This window comes from Zingiber officinale, chromosome 7A (genome assembly GCF_018446385.1).
Source record: "Zingiber officinale cultivar Zhangliang chromosome 7A, Zo_v1.1, whole genome shotgun sequence".
Classification (NCBI taxonomy): domain Eukaryota; kingdom Viridiplantae; phylum Streptophyta; class Magnoliopsida; order Zingiberales; family Zingiberaceae; genus Zingiber; species Zingiber officinale.
In genome coordinates this window covers 118,686,286-118,706,203 of record NC_055998.1, presented here as the reverse complement: position 1 = coordinate 118,706,203, position 19,918 = coordinate 118,686,286, and the positions used below count along the sequence as shown (strand labels likewise).

General features: G+C 40.1%; 1 protein-coding gene across 1 annotated transcript; it reads right to left on the bottom strand.

The window, feature by feature from the left end:
• Nucleotides 1-15,138: 15,138 nt before the first annotated feature.
• On the bottom strand, nucleotides 15,139-17,849 carry LOC122002196 (receptor-like protein 19). The gene has a single exon (XM_042557281.1). The coding sequence runs from the start codon at nucleotides 17,838-17,840 to the stop codon at nucleotides 15,270-15,272; it is 2,571 nt and encodes an 856-aa protein (XP_042413215.1). The 5' UTR covers nucleotides 17,841-17,849; the 3' UTR covers nucleotides 15,139-15,269.
• Between the last annotated feature and the right edge of the window lie 2,069 nt (nucleotides 17,850-19,918).

The window sequence follows — 19,918 nt, the reverse complement described above, 5'->3', positions numbered from 1 at the left end:
GTCTGCAGCAGGCCTTGGACATTCAGTTCTGTTTCAATACAACTTTCTATCCGCAGACTGATGGACAGTTAGAGCGGACCATTCAGACTCTAAAGGACTTGCTGAAGTCTTGTGTATTGGATTTTGGAGACAGTTGGGAGGACCATTTGCCATTGGTAGAGAGTTTGCCTATAACAACGATTTGCATTTGATTATCCAGATGGCACTGTTTGAAGCGTTGTATGGTAGGCTTGTCGGACACCCACTCTCTGGATGAGGTTGGGGAGGCCAGTTGTTAGGACCTCATAGAGCTCAACATGAGGCAGAGTTAGTTTGTACTATCAGACGGAGGATGTTAGAGGTGCAGGGTCGCCAGAAGTGTTATGCTGACTGGAGACGCAGACACTTGGAGTTCTCTATTGGCGACCATGCTTTTCTGCGAGTTTCTCCCATGAAAGAGGTGAAGAGATTTGACCTCAGAGGTAAGCTAGCTTCGTGATACATTGGACCTTTCCAGATCTTGGAGAGGATTGGAGCCATAGTTTACCGTCTGGCATTATCGCCGTCCCTGACGGGCGTTCACGACGAATTCCATGTGACTATGCTGAGGAGCTATATGTCCGACTTGACATATGTTTTGACAGATATCTCAGTTCCAGTTCAGTCTGACGTCACTCATGAGTAGATTCCGGTACGGATTCTAGACCGGAAAGAGCGTCAGTTGCGGAACAAGACTATCCGGCTGGTTAAAGTCGGATGGTAACATCATTCGGATGAGGAGGCTACTTGGGAGCTCGAGGATACTATCTGAGCTCGATATCTCCATCTTTTTACGTGAGGTGTGTGAATCAGTTTACCGTTCAGCATTTATACTTTCTATATCTGTTGTTAGTACTTGCTGATGGTAGATAACAAAATTTGGGGACCAAATTTTTTATTAGTGGGGGAGAATGTAAAATACCGGAAATAGGCGAATATTAATAAGGGAATTTTCTGGAATTTTTGGATATTTTTCGGAAATTTTCCGGAGCTCGTACGGACGAGTTAACGGGGATAAAAACGGGGCCCGGAAAAGCCTGTTTATGCTACCCTGTTTTAGTGAGGAAAAGTTGATTTATTTATTTATTATTTTTTTTTCTCTTTTTCCCTTTTTCTGTTCTTCTTCCCTCACCCGACGCCGCGTTCTTCTTCCTTCCCCGTGCGCCGACCCGAAGCCCTAACCGCTCCTCGCCTTTTCTTTCTCAACCGGCGCCGAGCTTCCTCTTTCTTCTACTTTCCTCTTCTCCGATCGTGCCACTCTTCTCTATCGACAGCCGCCCCTTGCGGATTGATCCCGACGCCGCCGCCTAGCGTCGAGTCTTCATCTTTTCGACGTCGCCGGCACCTGAGCAAGGGCCGATCACTTCTCCTCTCCTCTGCCCTTGATTGCCGCCCAACACCAGTTGCCATCTCTCTGCCCTATAGCGTCGTCACCTCCTCGCTACCCTCTTCCTATCCGGATGGTTTCCTTCGTGCCGGCACAGAGCCACCACAGCGAACCTTGGGTCGATTGCTACAGCCAATGCCCACCACTTCTCTGGATTTTCTTCGATTTGTGCCCTAGCACAGTTGCCGATTCCATTTCTTTTCCTCTAGTGGCCGGCAATTTGGGAGGTAGGTGCGTTACCTTTGTTGATTCGGTGATTTATTAGTTTGTCTTGTGGTGATCTTTTTCCAGTTCTGGTTTGGGAAAGGAATCGGATCTTGGAGGTCCTTGCTGTTGATGGGGGTTATGAGATTAAAGAGAAGGAGGTAAGATGAGTAGATTGTTTCTTGGACTTAGTTGGTGATAGATTGTGTGTTGAGTTCTGATCTCTTTTTGATCCGAATAATTCCAGGGAGAGGTTGGATCCAATTGCTTGCTGTTCTGTGAAGGTGATCTTAAATTCCAACAGCAGTAGACACTTCGGTGATTTCTAGCCGTCGGTTACACTCTGATCACGAGGCATCAGTGATTATCATCAGATTTGGTGAGTTTTAAGGTTGAGGTTATTGCTAGGATTTAAAATGGCGGATTGTTGTTTAGAGGATTGATTAAGTTATTGGAGGAATTATGTGAGTTGGATTCATGATATGTTGAATATTAAGTAAGTGATTGATTCTTATGAGGTAATTGATTCATGATGGAAATCTTATTGATTGGTTGATGTAGAAGGTCACATGATCATTTATAGGTTTATGGGATTAGTATCATGATTTATTATGATGGATTGTTAATTAAATTAACATTGTGATTAATAGAAGAGTTTATGAACGATATAATCATTGGATTGATTATAAAATATGGAGTGTCTTGGAAAGATTAAAGGATTCATGAATGATTTGATTAGGGTTTTCCCTGATTAGGTTGAGTTGAAATTTAGCTAATTGTTGCATATGTAATTAGCTAAATTATAATCATGTGATTTGCAGGACGTTGATTCGGGACGAGCACTTCGACATAGAGGGTGATTAGCTCGATCTACATTGGAGGCGGGTACCTCTTGACTTATCTTTTATGATATTGTCTTTGGATATGCATAGTATTTTATAACTACAAGCAATGAATATGTTTGTCTTTGGTATGTCACTGTTTGATATCCATAGCATGTTAGGTTTATCGCATGTGACGTATCCGTTCTTATATCATGTGATTTATTGCCATGAGTACTGTATTACCATGAGTATCTTAGTTTCTAGAATGAGTGACATACCATGTTTTACTGAGGTTAGGACTAGGTTCTGGACTTTTGGTTTCAGTCAAGTGTATCGAGATTATCTGATACTTAGGTTTTATGCCATGACTGGCTTGTGTGCCTCTATTTGTATATCATATATGATTCGTGTACCTAGACCTTGATTCTTGATATGTGCATATTGTTGGTACATATGTTACGGAAGGAGATATATTTAGGATCTAGGTTGCTATACCATAGAGGACCTGTATGCCCTAGATCCGTGGATTGACCTACTGATACTGTGGTACCCATATTTTGTATATATAGATTTTTCTATGTTGATCAGGATATTCCATACTTATTATGTTCAGGACATAGGTTTTTGATATTCTGTCTGACCTGTGTATTCTAGATTTTGGTATGTGACCATCGCTTTTACAGTACCCATTTTGTATATATGGATATGGTTATGTTGATCAGTTTTTGTTATGCATAGTGACATGCATCATGATTGCATGCTGCGCGATTGTCGGCTCCACTATAGTTGAGCACATCGCCAGTTACATGTACTGCACACACCACCACTCATGGATTAGTGGTATATCAGACAGGTGTGTGGCGGTTCTGCTGTTTGGCTTCGTTGGTCTGAGGACTCAGCGTAGTAGTCGGCAGACAATTCCGCTCTGTTTGGCTCCGCTGGCATTTAGTGTAGCAGCGTAGTAGCCGGCAGACGGTGGACTCTGTTTGGCTCCGTTGGTCAGGTGACTCAGCGTGGTAGCCGGCAGAGATGTCCTCCCCGTCATCTTGTACCGGGAGATGAGAGCATTGAGCTCCCCCATTTATGATTTGGGGTCACAGGACAGGACAGCATCCCGTCCACTCGGTCACTCATCAGGAGCAGTGACGACAGAGTGCACGGTTGTCACAGCCCTACCCACTCGGTCTCGCCATTTGTGTGTGAGAGGACTGACTGGCGTCAGGGGTGACCAGGACGCATCATTAGCATCATATGCATTGATGTATTTATATTATTGTGATTGTGTTTGCTGCATTTGGTTGCTGCATTTTGGTTGGATGCATACCTTTGACCTGCATACAGGATTATTGACACTTTCGGTTTGACGACCCTTTTGTCTGGATAGGAGTTCCTGGTGAGTACAGCTTCCTCAGTTACCTTTCAGTTTTGCATATTTCCTATATATGATTAGGAAGTTGTATTCCATGTTTGTTGCTGTTAGATATATCTTACTACTCATGTCTATTGGTATTCGCTGAGTTGTTGAACTCACCCCCGTTGACACTATCTTTTTCAGGTACCAGGTTATTTATGGTGTCGCTTGGAGCATCCTGTCTGCTGGTCCCCACGTCACATCAGAAGACTTATCGGTTTCACGTATGTTTTGTTTGTTTTATGTATCAGTTTGTTTAGCTCTGTACTCTGGTTTTATTTTTGGAGGGTTTATGTCGTTATGTGGTGTTTTGTATTTGTTATTGGTTGTGTAAGCCTAGCCGGCTAGCAGTTTTTGTGTTTTGGTTTTGGTACAGCCGAGTGGGCTGCTTTATTATTAACTGCGTGGTGTTTGTTTTCTTTTATTGTATTATTCCAGCCGCATGTGGCTGAGGTATATAGTGCTTGTAGAAAAGTTTCAGATTGTCCGCCGTACAGGGGAGATGCTGCCGAAATTTCTTCGGACAGAGACTCCTCCGGGGCGTGACACGGGCACTCGCGGCTGACGAGGGAAGGTGATCAGGAAGATGACAACCGAACTCTGCACACACTTGGACAAGCACACAAGTCGTTAGAGACCCAAAACCAGGGAAAAAGTCTCCGGGTCAGGTCCTCCGACGCTCAAGTCAGGTACTTTTTCTCCAGAAATCACAGAGAAAGGATGAAAAGTAAATAGTAGTGAAAATGACGAGTGAGCGTAACCACGTAAGGGACAAAGCATCCCTTTTTATACTGCAACGGATGTTTCTAGAGCCTGGCGAATGTCAGAGAATGTCGAGTGTCAGGTGTTGTCTGGCGGTGGTCGACATGTGGCCTCCCCCTATAGGGCGGTGGAGGAATCAAGAGGCGTATGAGCCTCAAACCATTAGAATATTCCCTGACATATGATGATTATTCTCTGATAGGTGGTTACGATTCCTTGTATATTTGTCATGTAGTGTCTGGTCTCCTGACCTGCATCTGTCCACTGTCATCCAAGGCATGCGCGTCCCGACCTGTACGTTGGGTCTGCCTCTCGACCCATGTCTGTGCTGTTATCCAAGGTAAGTATGTCCCGACCTGCACGCTGGATCTGTGCCCCGACCCATATCTGTCTGCTATTATCCAAGGCAAGTACGTCCCGACCTGCACTCTGGGTCTGTGTCCCAACCCATATCTATCTGCTATTATCCAAGGCAAGTACGTCCCGACCTGCACGCTGGGTCTGTGTCCTGACCCATATCTGTCTGCTATTATCCAAAGCAAGTACGTTCCGACCTGCACACTGGGTCTATGTCCCGACCCATATCTACCGACTATTATCCAAGACAAGTACGTCCCGACCTGCATGCTGGGTCTGCCTCCCGACCCATATCTGTCTACTATTATCCAAGGCAAGTACGTCCCGACCGGCACGCTGGGTCTGTGTCCCAACCCATATCTGTGCTATTATCCAAGGCAAGTACGTCCTAACCTGCACGCTGAGTCTGTGTCCGGGCCTGTTTACTGGTAGACTAAGTCCTCAGCTATACCTGGCCCGCGGGCCCGTCTATTGCCCACTATCAGGGATGGTCTTATAATCCCCTCCTTTGACCGCCCCGTCCGCTGAGACTTTGATCTTGGCCACGTAAGTTTGACTTTTGACCTCCTTGCTCATTTCAGCTTGACTGCTGACTAGCCACGGAGGCTTGACTTCTGATCTTCCTGACTTCCTCGTCAGCTTGATTGCTGACCGGCCACGGAGGCTTGACTCCTGACCCTCATGACCTCCAGGTCAGCTTGACTCCTGACCCTCCTATGACCTTGACTCATAACCACATCACCCTATTGACCCCACAAAACATGCGCCGTATCAATATTATTTTCAACAATCACATAATGCTCCGATAATAATATTAAGACAATGATGAGGATACATATAATGCTAGGCGTCTCTAGCTCACCCAAGCTTGGGAGTGAAGTGGCAACGAGAGGGAAGTGGAGGAGAGGTGGATATGGATGATCACATAGAGATAATTTGGAGGTAATATATACTATTTCAATAAAAAAAAATATATACCTCTTTAATTTGATGATTATAAAAATATAGGACACTCTTGTTATCTAGGTGTTCATGCTTCACCGATTAATTACGGAGGTATAGACGGTTTTTCTTTTATATATATATATATATATATATATATATATATATATATTTTAATACAAATGGAAGATTGAATTACATAGATTAAGATGCCGATTCTTAAGATTTTTATGTATGCGTATGTGACACGAGTCAAGGTCCCCTCACCTTCACGTTTATGGCTCTATCTTCGTCAAAGTCGAGCAAACTTGAAGAACGTAACTTTGTTGCTCATGGCATGCTTGATGCTTAATGGCCTCGCCACTGATGGAGTTTTCTTCACTGGTGTCCCTTTCCTCATCTCTTACTTTCTTGGAACAAGTGATATAGGAGAATTGCTTTGTATCTTCTTGTGGTAGGGCCAGAGAAGAAATAAACGTTGACTTTGTTACCATCCAGATTTAGTATGCCATCCATATGCATTAATGCTGTGGTGGAGCTCTTAGACTCTTGCCTTTTTGAATCAGTCAAAATGTAAAATCATATCTTTATTAAATTAATAAAGACAGGTGATTCTTTCATAATCATACATCTGTATACACATATAACTATTTTAGATAGTCCCATCGAGACAGTAGTTAAGATATAGAATATTATCATATGATATTTTAGATTGAAACTTGGCATGCCCGAATTGGTGGGGTGTTGGAACGAGCGAATCATCTTTTTACCATGTATAACTATTTTAGATAAGGAACATGAGCTCTGTCAGAACAAACTTGTTGCTCTCCTATTCGACCGAGTAAGCACAAGATGAGCCATAAACTAAAGAGCGAATCTACTCTTCGTAGAATTGACCATATATATATATATATACACATCATGCTTAGCCCCTACTAATAAGAAGGTGTTCCCAAAAGGGGACGTTGGACTCGTACCTTCGACTAAATTTGAGAGGGTGACTTGTGATATGGGGTGGATAAGGGGGCCACGTGGATAGAGGGGGTGTTTTAGGGGGCTTTTCTAGAGTATTGATGGCAAATTTATTACGAGACCAAACAAGGGACATCAGGAATAATAGGCAGTATACCTATTCAATATGTAGGGATCTTATGTATAAAACAATACAACGCAACAGAAAAGAATCCCTCCCGAGATCCTTGCAAATATTATATACTACATTTTCCTATTCTATCAGATAGAATAGTTGTTACCTTTGTTGTGTGACCGGTATTTCCGACAGCAACTTTGATTCGGATGCAGATCTCAGCACGATCAGTATGTTCGCATCTCTACAATATCCATATGTACACGTTCTTTGTCAATCTCACAAACTCACGACTTGCAGAAGAAACAACCTTTGTTGTACTAGCAACTACACAAAGTTGTTTTGGGGCAAGAGAAGAAGAAAAAGAAGAGCAAAAATCAAGAAGATCACCATCGCCCAAAAGATATATTACTTCACCTATATAAGGTGATTTCACAAAAGATTACTTTACCAAAAGGTTTACTTCACCAAAAGGTTACTTTACTAAAAAGGTTACTTCACCTAAATGTTATTTTTAGAAATGACTTTTATACTCATCCAATGAATACAAAAAGTTTATCTTTTGATCTTCTTTTTGATTAATGATGTATTAATCTCTATTAATATTAATTAATTTTAATGGGTTGGATTTAATATATTAGATTAACCATTAACCCAACAAGCCATTAACCCAATAAATGAATGAGTCCAACCTATTACTCAATTAGTCTAATTCGAATTCATTCGATTCTAATTCAATGTGTATAATTCAGATTGGACTTAACCCTATAATCTATCTTCAAATCAATATGTTCTTTGTGTGTGACCCAATATACTCTCGTAACATTGACAATGTATCTAAAACTATTTTAAATACATAAGCAATGAGTGACATCTAACAATGCATCATTACTACCTAAGTGACAAGAATGTCGAGATTCGACCTAACCTTTCCGTGCCTATTATCTTGTATGACTCAATCCTCCTATCCTTGATAAATAGATTGATCAATGAGATATAGACTGTGTCATTCTCTTATCAATTTTTATGTTTTTTGATCCCTAAGTAGACACACTCAATCAAATAAACTCAATAGCTCATATTGACTAATTTGAGCATGATCATGCATTCTTGTGTCCTACTTAATCAAGGGGTCCATAGATATCACTTTCATCATATAGAAGGGATAAATCTCATCTATATCACTCACATCCCTCTGCATAACTTATTACATACCCAGTGATTGACTTTATAGTTCATCTTGTTACAAGTGATGTTTACCGATACCAAAGTACACAACTCCTTATATAAGAAACCGTAGTAACTTCAGATATAAGGAATATTCATACTAATAGTCACTATGAGAATATTTATGACATTCATATAACAATCTATGAGACATTCTCATGACAGGTCATTCAGTACATATTCTCTAAAATATGTCTATGAATATACCTGATATCTCGTATCCATGACTTGTGAGATTAAACCATCCGTTGACCTACATGCTAGTCTCAATACATTAATATTATTCTGGTATATTAATGCTTGACTAAGAATAGTTTAGAGTAGCGTTTTATATATATCTACAATGTCTCACAATCAATTTAACCAATTAATATATTGTAAACTAGAACCTAATACCCTAGAACATTATTATACTTACTTGTTCGGCATTGAACTATAGTAATATAATAACCATCTTTGTCTTTTATTAATTAATGAAATATGATACAAAGTTATCCTTGTCAATCATCTCATAATTAGTACTAGAGCTAATACTAATAATCTCCCACTAGCCCTAGTGTCAATCACTGAAATATCTAATACCCAGTGATCTAGTGACCATTATGCTTCCTCTGTGCCAAAGTCTTGGTCAACGAATTCACAATATTAACATCAGTCAGTACTCTACATATCCTCACTTCTCCTCTATCAATGATCTCTCGAATGAGATGGAATCACTATAGTATGTGTTTGGATCGCTGATGAGAGCGATGTTCCTTAGCCTATGCAATAGACTCATTATTATCATAATAAATTTATTGGGTTCGCTATACTAGGAACAACACCAAACTCTGTAATAAACTTCCGAATCCAAACAACCTCTTTTACTACAGCTGAAGCAGCAATGTACTCGACCTTTGTTGTAGAATCAGTGACTGTGTCTTGCTTGGAACTCTTCCAGCTCATAACACTACCATTCAAGCAAAATACATATTCTAACTGTGATATGGAATCATCCTTGTTAGTTTAGCAGCTAGCATCGGTGTAACCCTTTACAACAAGCTCTTCATCACTTTCAAAGATTAAGAAATAATCTTGAGTTCTTCTCAAGTACTTAAAAATATTTTTGATTGTTGTCCGGTGACCTTTACCTAGATCTGACTAGTATCTGCTCATCATACTTAACACATACGAGACATCTGGGCGAATACAAAGCATAACGTACATGATAGACCCTATAGCAGATGCATAAGGAATCTGCTCCATGCGGTCTCTTTCTTCCATAGAAGAGGGGAGAGTGAGTCTTTGATAGACTCACACCATGTGACATTGACAGGAATTCCTTCCTGGAATTCTGCATGACTAAACGATTAAGCACCTTATCAATATATATATATATATATCCCCTAACCTCCAGTTAGGACTAATCACTCGGTAGACCTCTCATACTTTAGTCACTAGGTAAGCTTCTTACCATTTTCTAATCTTCAGTTAGCACTTCCCTTGCCTAACTACTTAAACATATTAACAAACATTGCAACCCTGGAGATCGATTTTACCAACAAATATCTAGTTCACTTGACCCATCCTGCCTTCTTGCCTCCATGATCTGCTGAGACTTTCACCACCTAGTTTCTAGTCCAGCTGACCTACTAGGACTTTCTAAGTTAGGCATCCTACATACTTGATCAATCTATTAGATAACAACAAGACTTAACTTGAACCTTTGTCAACATCAAAATATAGGTTCTATTTTGGTGCTCCCTGCACTAACAGATACAAAATATAAAATTTATAAAATAGCAAAGCATTTGTATCTAAATATACTCGGAGAGAATATGTTTCCAATAGATTTTCCAATCTAGATTAATTTAGTTCTTTCCTTGCAAAGAATCTTTGAATAATGCACCAAAAGCAATATTGGAATCCATTTGGACATGTCTGCCTCTATCTAGGATTTCAAGCAATAATGCTACATTTTTTGTTATGAAGGATACATCGACATTGGAGAATTTGAATTACTTTGCTTCCACATTCCAATTCTCAAATATGTTTATCAGTAATGCCCTAAGATGTTGAATTTCTGGTATGGTGAGGAATGACTCAAATGGGCTTCACCTTATAACACTAATATGGTTTCCGTATAGTATAACTCTTGTTCCTCCCTTTGCCTTTCTCTTTGTAGAAGTTTCAGAATTAAATTCTATAAAATGTACAAATTTACTTATCCAATGTAACTTTTCCTCCAAAGTTGATAATTAGATCTTAGTTGCAAAACTAGATGTATTTTTTTTAATTTCCCATCGTATAACAAAAAAATAATCAAGTTTTGTAAATTTCAATCAAATATCTTTTGTAAAATTAAGTTAAACTAAATTTATTCACTAGAACAATTAGAGAATTACACTGAATAATATATAATCTAAAAAATATTAAATTTAGAGATAAGCTTAACTAAGTTGATGAACTAAGCAAAACAACACATGAGACCTATACACATATAAGGGGTAGGTTAGAGATGATATAACCTCTTTAGATTAAGAGATCCTTATCACATTGCAGTTAAGAAGTACAACATAGAAGAAAACAAAATGTGTTATTTAGATTAAGTATGTTTTAAGCAATTCATCTAGATAGTATTAATAAAGTTAAATATAATATATCACAACTGAATATGCATATCTTAGAAGATTGTACAGATCTAACCAATGGTAAACAACTAACATAATGTGTTTTCATAAATAAAACTTGATGAAATAGCTAAATAACGGTGCTTAAGATAATTTGATCACATAACTTTCGTAAACCTAAGTAAAACTACGTTAAATTTAATTATAATAAGGGTATTAAAATAAATAAAAAATTTAAAAACACATAGGAAAAAATCTTATAATCTAAAAATTATTACCTTTGGAAATGATGATAAATGCTTCAATATTGTCCTAAATGAGTGATTTTATAGTTAAATTACAAATCAAAAAATAGAATTTGTAGTTAGATGGAAGCATTTTATCAGAGGTCATCAACGGGAAGGACGAGCTAATGTGGCGAGACGAGAATGAGCTAATGCGGTGAAGTGGATAAAACCGAAGTCAGACCTCGAAACTTCCGAGAACACAACTAGGCAGTGAAGGATAAGAACTGGACTTCCAAACTGTCGGACTACAAAGACGCCAGTGAAGATGTCGATCGGTGGAGGTGAAGAAGCAGGTGATGCAGAAGCTTCGGCCGAAAGACGACGCGATGGAAACGTAGAGACTGGTTAGGATTTTGTGATTTTGACGATGAAGAGGTTTTGTGATTTCACGATTTACAGGAAAACAAATAAGGCGTTTGGTTCGGGATGGCTCGAGAAGAATTAAATTTTCTCCCTTGCTTAGAACAAGAACGAATGTGACGTGGACAAGAACGAGAAATAATGAGAAGGGTAAAAAAAGGTATCACATACGTGATTTGGTAATTTCCAAAGTCACGTACATAATTTAGATAATTGGCAAAGTTACATACGTGGTTTGGTAAAAATCTGCTCTTTTTTTTATAAATAATAAATAAAAAAAATAGATATCCAATTTTAGAGCACATCATATTGTGTAAGTATGCTCTCTTTAACTTAGCAATTGTTTCCCTCTTTCGTGATAATCCAAGTCAAGTTGAGAAAATGTTATCATTTTCATACTCAATCGCCACCTACTGTAACTGATCAACAAGTTAATTTATTTTATTAATAACAAAATTTCTTTTAAAATAGAAAATTGGACATTTAAATTGTAAACCTTGCGAGAAGTCCCAAATTACCCTTGTTATCATTCCGATTTACCTGTCTTCCTTGACTGCAAACCAAACCGCTTCACAATATATTCTTGTTTCTTCTCGCTCAACCTAAAATTTATATGAGAGAGGACGACCACAAGCTTAGGCAGGTGGTGATTGTGAACTCGAGCAAGTAAAGTAAAGGGTCAGCTATGGAGGACAATATGTGGACAATGACATGAGGACAATTTAGTAAAAATAAATGCTATTTTAATATTAAAAAAATTATAAAAGAATACTCTTTTAGTGATTTCTCTTAATATCTTAACCAAAAAAAAAGGAAGATTGAATTAAATAGATGCAAATTCTTAAGATTTTTATGTATGTGTATATGATTCGAGATAAGGTCGATCACCTTCACCTTTATCTGCGTCAAAGTCAAGTAAACTTGTATATTGCTCATGCATATTTAATGGAGTCACCTTCAATTATTCAAAGGTGTCCATTTCCTTATCTCTTTCTTGGAACAAGTTAGAAGAATTGCTATTCATAATTTAAAGGGCCAAGGCTTTCACATTGAATCATTTACAAATCTAGATTAGATGGATTTTTTTAAAAAGAAAAAGAAAAATAGATATTCAATTTAGACCAAATCAGAAAGCAAATCAATTAAATTGGAATATTTTCTCTAACTTAATTAGATTAGATTGATCTTTTTTTATTATTAAAATAGAGAAATAGACATTCAATTTTAGACCACAACATAGGGCAAATCAGATAGGTACAGAACGGATTACCTTCTATTCTTATTCTCATTTCCATTCTATTTTTCATACCAAGTGATCCTGTCCGGAAGCTGAGTCGGACAGAGGCGGGTAGCGCTGGAATCGGTGTTGACAGAGAGTCGTTGCGAAGCTGAGTCAATCTGGCACTAGCCGGAAGGGCTCGCACGGACAGATGACGAGAGATGATGACTCGAGGGTTCTGCGCACACTCAGACAAGCACTCAGATCGTTAGAGACCAGAAACCAAGGAAAAAGTCCCCGGGTTATGCCCTCCGACGCTCAAGTTAGGTACTTTTTCCCTAGAAAACACAGAGAAAAACTAAAAAGTAAAGGACAAGTGTGGAATGACGAGTGTGTGTACCTGCGTAAGGGACAAAATATCCCCTTTTATACTACAAAAAGGCAGCTTCTGGAATCTGACGGGTGTCAGGGAATGACGGATGTCAGGCTTTGTCTGGTGGTGAATGACACGTGACCTCTTTCCATAGGCTAGCGGAAATCCCGAAGGGATAATGAGCCCCCGACCGTTGGCATATTCCCTGACACTCTGATTCTTCTCTTATAGGTAGTTATGATTCCCTTACCTATTTGTCGTGTAGTGCCTAATCCTTCAGTCTGTGATCCCTAGACTGGGTCTTTGTGCTTGCTGCCCCCGATCTGACGCTGCTTCCAGACCTGCGCATCTGGCCCTGTTCTGCAGCCTTGTTCTGCACATCTTATCTTACAGATTCCCGACCTGCCTTACCTGTCTCGCTTCCCGACCTATGCATCTAATCTTGTGCTACGCTTCTCATATTGCCGACTCCTGACCTGCCTTACCTTGTATCGTTTCCAGGCCTGCGTGTCTGACCTTGTTCTGCGCTTCTCATACTGCAGACTCCCGACCTGCCTTACCTTGTACTGCTTCCAGACCTGTGCATCTGATCTTGTGATGCACTTCTCATATTGCCGACTTCTGACCTGCCTTACCTTGTATTGCTTCCAAACCTGTGCGTCTGATCTTGTGTTACGCTTCTCATATTGCCGACTCCTGACCTGCCTTACCTTGTATCATTTTCGGGCCTGTGTGTCTGACCTTGTTCTTGGCTTCTCATACTGTAGACTCCTGACCCGCCTTACCTTGTACTGCTTCCAAACCTGTGCATCTGATCTTGTGCTGCGCTTCTCATATTGCCGACTTCTGACCTGCCTTACCTTGTATTGCTTCCAAGCCTGTGCGTCTGATCTTGTGCTACGCTTCTCATATTGCCGACTCCTGACCTGCCTTACCTTGTATCGTTTCCAGGCCTGTGTGTCTGACCTTGTTCTGCGCTTCTCATACTGCAGACTCCCGACCCGCCTTACCTTGTACTGCTTCCAGACCTATGCATCTGATCTTGTGATGTGCTTCTCATATTGCCGACTTCTGACCTGCCTTACCTTGTATTGCTTCCAAGCCTGTGCGTCTGATCTTGTGCTATGCTTCTCATATTGCCGACTCCTGACCTGCCTTACCTTGTATCGCTTCCAGGCCAGTGCATCTGATCTTGTGCTGCGCTTCTCATATTGCCGACTCCTGACCTGCCTTACCTTGTATCGTTTCCAGGCCTGTGCGTATGACGTATACCCTTGGTGGGCACATCTCGACCTGTACCCTTTGTCTCTGGTGTGCTGCAAGGCTATAAGTCCCAACACGTATCCTTGGTTGGCACATCCCGACCTGCACACTTTGACTTTATGGTGTGCCGCAAGGCTATAAGTCCCGACCCGTATCCTTGGTTAGCACATCCCGACCTGCACGCTTTGATCCCTGTAACTTGTGCTCCAAGATTATCAGTCCTGACCTGCATTCTTGGTTGACACCTCCCGACCTGTATGCTTTGCCTCTATGGTGTGCCGTAAGGTTGTAAGTCCCGACCTGTATTTTTCGACTGGACCCGTATTTTCCTACTAGACCTGTGTTTTCCTACCGGCACGCCCGGGCCATTGGACCTGTGTTCTCCGATTAGAGCCGTATTTTCCGACCAGCCCTGTGTTTTCTGACCGACCCTGTGTTTTCCGATCAGCCCACCCTAGCCAACCTGAACTCTTATTTATAGGAGGACCCCGCCTTCGACCGGCGCTTCAGGTCACTTTGCAGTCTGCATCGGGCCTTCTATCCTCCACCTAAGCGGGGGTTTTGACCACCACCTGGGCCGACCTTTGACTATGGCGTAGGCTTGACTTCTGACTGCCACGTAAGCTTGACTTTTGACCGCCTCGTAGGCTTGACCTTTGACCTTCTCGCAGATTTGACCCCGGACCACGTCCGCTGACCGACCCCACACTCACGCACCGTATCACCAAGCAACCGTTCTATTTTTCATTCCAAGCATGACAAATGGAATAGAACAATGGGGATGAACAATTTATTGCAAGAAACAAGGGACAACAGAAATAACACTATTATTCATATTCTAGCTAGTAGAGCAACATACAAGCTGGAGAGTTTATCTTTGATGGGAAAGTACAATCAGCAAATTATAAGGCTATCAATTTCATCTTTGCCCCTTTGTCTTCACCTTCCAAACTTCAGTGCGAGTTGCACGTAGCTCCAGTCGTAAATCCTGTCCACCATCTGGAAGAGAGCAATTCTGATGGACATTTTCATGATCATTGTGCCCCAATATGCCCAAAATCCGATTATAAACCCCATAGCAATGAAGGCATAATCCAAAACTTTTTCAAGCTTGCCGCCATTACCAGCATCATCATTATCTCTTGCATGAAGTCGACCTTGCTGGGCTCTATTACTAGGACACTTGGGTAGTGGCCAACCACAAAGGTCTTTGTTGCCGGCGTATATTGAAGGGTCATTGAAGGTTAAAAATTGATTCCCTGTTGGGATTTGTCCCGACAAGTTGTTGAAAGAGAGATTCAAGTGGCTGAGAAAGTTTAGAGCAGATAAGTTGGAGGGAATTGTGCCGGTGAGATTGTTCATTGACAAGTCAAGAGAAAATAACTCTGTCAAGACGGCAATGTTTTCAGGAATTATACCAGTCAAGTGGTTGTTGGACAAGCTCAGGAAGTGTAGACCACGGAGCATCATCATCTCATTTGGGATTTCACCAGAAAGATTATTGTGAGATAGATCTATGCTAGTCACGAGGGAGAGAATTCTAATGTATTCATTGGTTGATCCTTTGGCCGTTATTAGGATCTTATCCTTTGGTATATAAGAGCCCATATTTGTCGTTGCACATTGAAGATTATTATCATGGCATGGGTTAGAAATGGTATAATCTTGAAACATAGCCCTGAAATGTCCTATAGATAAAGGTATTTTACCAAATAATTTATTGAAAGAAAGATCCAAGACCTTAAGTGAAGCTAGGTATCCTATATTTACTGGGATGACACCGGTGAAAGAGTTTGAACTCAAACGCAAAATTTGTAGAGAAGTGAGATATCCAACCCATGTTGGTATTTTGCCCGATAATTTATTTTCACCGAGATCAAGAGTGATTAACAATTTACATTTTTTTAGGAAAGAAGGAAATTGTCCTGAGATACTATTATTGTTCAAATGTAGATACTCTAATGCATGAGGAAATGAGTTTTGATAATGTGGGAATGTATCAGATAAGTGATTGTTAGACAAATCAATGAAAAATATGGAAGTTAAATTACACAAGAAGGGTGGAAAACTACCATTTATATGGTTATTAGACAACACTAAAATTTGAGCAGAGTCTGTAATCGCTAAGTTCGTTGGAATTGGCCCTTCAAATGAGTTGTTTGAAAGATCAGTAAATGGAGAAAGAGTAGAAGGTATTAGACCAGTCAAATTATTTGAACTTAAGTCAAGATATTCAAGACTAGTGTTTGGAATGAAGTTTGAGAACCAGAGTGGAATTGTTCCTGAGAGTCCTACTCCAGAAAGATACAGTGAATTCAAAAACATTTGGGATTGGATCCATGAAGGAAAGGTACCTCCCAAATGACAGGAACTCATATCAATTTCATCAACATGAAAAGGGGGATGCCAATCATTTGGAAAAATGACATTCAAGGAGTTAAAAGATATATTCAAGTACTCCAATCTTGTAAGCCGAGAAAAATGAGCTTCAGTCATGTTACCTAGTAGAGAATTTGAGGAGAGGTCCAGTCCCTCTAATTGAGCTAACAGTCCAAGGTTGGAAGGAATAATTCCACTCAAATCATTGTCAGCAATGAATAAGTGTGATAGCATCGCTCCTTGCGAGCAATTGGATAAGCCATCAAGTACATCTGTTAACTCTCCATTAATATTGTTTGATGACAAACATAGCACTCTTAGGTTGCATAGCCGCCCAAATGTCTTTGGTATTTCTCCAGTTAAGTTGTTCTCTGATACATCCAAATAACGCAGGTTGAAAATTTTGCCAATTGTTATTGGTATTTGCCCGATGAGAAAGTTGCCATTTAAATCTAATATTAGCATATTTTGAAGACTCCCCAAAGTTTTTGGTATTTCTCCAGTAATCTTATTCCCAAACAAATTCAAATATTTCAAGGAAATAACATTACCAAGACTCTCTGGTATCAATCCTGTGATGCTGGTTTCGATCAAATTTAGCTCTTCCAAGTTTGTAAGGTTTCCTACGTTCAATGGCATCTCTCCTGTTATATCATTTCCAGACAAATCAAGATACTCCAAATGGATAAGTTTCCCTATTGTTCTCGGAATACCTCCAGTTACTTGAGTGTGGAACATACTCAAGTGTCTCAAGCTTGTGTAATTCCCTAACATCTCTGGGATTCTCCCATAGATTTTATTACTGTCTAAAGCTAAGAACTCCAGTCGGTGCGGAAGGATCGACAAAATTGTTGAAATTTCTCCAGATAATAAGAAATTCCGTCGCAAATCTAAATATTGCAACATTCTGCTAACATTCTTCAGAATTGTAGAAAGTTCTCCTGCTATTTGAGTATCGACCAAAAATAGCTTCCTCAAATTATGCAGAGATCCCAAAGCAATTGAAAGTGCCTCGGCATCAGACACCCTCCAGCATCTAGATAGATCGAGGTGTTCAAGATTACTGGCATGAGACAACCACCTCAACATGGAAGCGCTGATGTTCCATTCATACTGTTGGAGGTCGAGCATGGTGAGGGATGTGAGGTTAAATGTGGGTAAAGAAGGTGGAACATTTGGGAGAACTGCATCCCCCAAAAGCAACACTTGTAGAGTAGGAATCAAATTAATTTGGTGGAGCAATCATGTGGGGCACATGCGCATATGCGAAGTTATTGAAGCTCAAATCCAAGTATTTCAAATACTTCAGTTCGAGTAGAGAAGGATTTACCTTACTCGCACCGATTCTCTCCCCCCTTGGATTATATTCATCGGAATAGTGAAGGTCAAGCCTAGTGACATAACCAGTACCATTGTCGCAAGCAACTCCTCTCCACTTGCAGCAATCATAGCCTGTCCATGAAGATAACCACTCGCCAGGATCATACATATCGCTCTTGATGGCAATCAAAGCTCTCCTTTCACTCTCTAGGCAGGTGTTCCCCTTGTTGGCATGTAGAGAATCATCACAGTTTGCTCTATTGCTCAACAGTATTACAGCGACAAAGATAACTACAGCATGCTTTGAGGAACTAGAAATCGCCATGAAATCCCAATTAAGAGTCATTCGTAAGTTGATTCTCTCTCTAGGAAAGAGGGGAAGAAGATGTGATCGAGTTGGAGGGAATGCAATCCTTAGTTCGCATATATATAAGTTGTCTTAGCCGTGTGAAAGTTTATCAATATGCTTGGTTTCGATTGGAAAATTAGATGACTTTTATTCGTGATAGTCCAAGTCAAGTCAGAAAATGTTGTCATTTTCATAATCAATGTCACCTACTGCGACGACTGATCGATCAACAAGTCAATTTATTTTATTAATAGCAAATTTTCTTTTAAAATAGGAAAATGGGCATTCAATTTTTAAACATTTTGGGAAGTCCCAAATTACTCTTGTTATCATTTCGATTTGCCTGACTTCCTCGAACGCAAGCGAAACTGCTTCACAATTTATTCTTATTTCTTCTTGCTTGACCTAAAATTCATAAAGGAAGGAGGGGACGATCACAAAATTGCAAAAGGTGAAATATGTTCATCTTGATGGAGTGATGGTCCTCCATCACTCCTCCACGCCATTAAAAGGAAGTAAATGAAGTACCGAACAGATCTTCATGTAGGAGGATAATTTTCACTGGTTTCACCGGGACCCTTGCTCTATGTTGTAAATCTGTCAAATGATTATTGGCTTGGCTATGCTCGAGGCAGGGAGAGGACGATCACAAGCTTAGGCAGATAGTGGCTATGAGGTCAAGCAAGTAGAGAAAAGGCTCAGTTGAGAAGCTGTTATATCGTTGTAGCAGCTAACATTCTAACTTAACCGCTACAAATTGTAAAAACTAACTTTCCAAGTTAGTTACTATAAGGTGTAGTAGTTATTTGTCAAAGTAGCTGCTACAACGTGTAGCAGCAAAGCAAAGTTGATATACATGAACTTAAGTATTTGTATGGGTAATATCTGTTAGAAAATGTAGCTATAAAAAAAATGACTTACCAAGTGGCTGCTTCACGTTTGTAGCATGTAGGTGTTTGTAGCCGACATCGTCCCTGTATGTTATAGCGTTAATCTTTCTAATATATGTATGTTATCACAGTGTGGAATAATAAATTAAAATGAAACAAATTACCATTGGGAATGGAGAGAGGTGGTAAGCTCTCACAACAGCTGTGAGATTCAAGACGCCGGTGAAACTTTCTCGGCGGGAGCGCGAGGTCCGACGGATGACGGACGATGGAGACGGAGGGAGAGAGAGAGAGAGGGAGCGGCGAGGGACGACGGACGATGGAGACAGAGGGCACGCGAGAGAGAGGGAGCGGCAAGGGAGATTTTAATTTGGAAAATTTCCCAGTAGAAGTTTTGAATAGAAGGCGAAAGGGGAGAGGGAATAAATAACAATATATTTTTTTTTAGCAAAATCGAGCTAGCAACGCCACGTCTACATGTCGCTCACGATTGTGCATAAAGCATTGTTCAATATATCAAATATATATATATATATATATATATATATATATATATATATATATATATATATAGAGTTTTGATATTGTGCGCGACGCGCACAGTGCGTGACTGTGCGCGTCGCGCACCATATCAATTTTTTTTTTAAATT

Coding starts and splice junctions, on each gene's coding strand:
- LOC122002196 (XM_042557281.1), bottom strand. CDS start 17,840: ATGCTCGACCTCCAACAGTATGAATGGAACATCAGCGCTTCCATGTTG.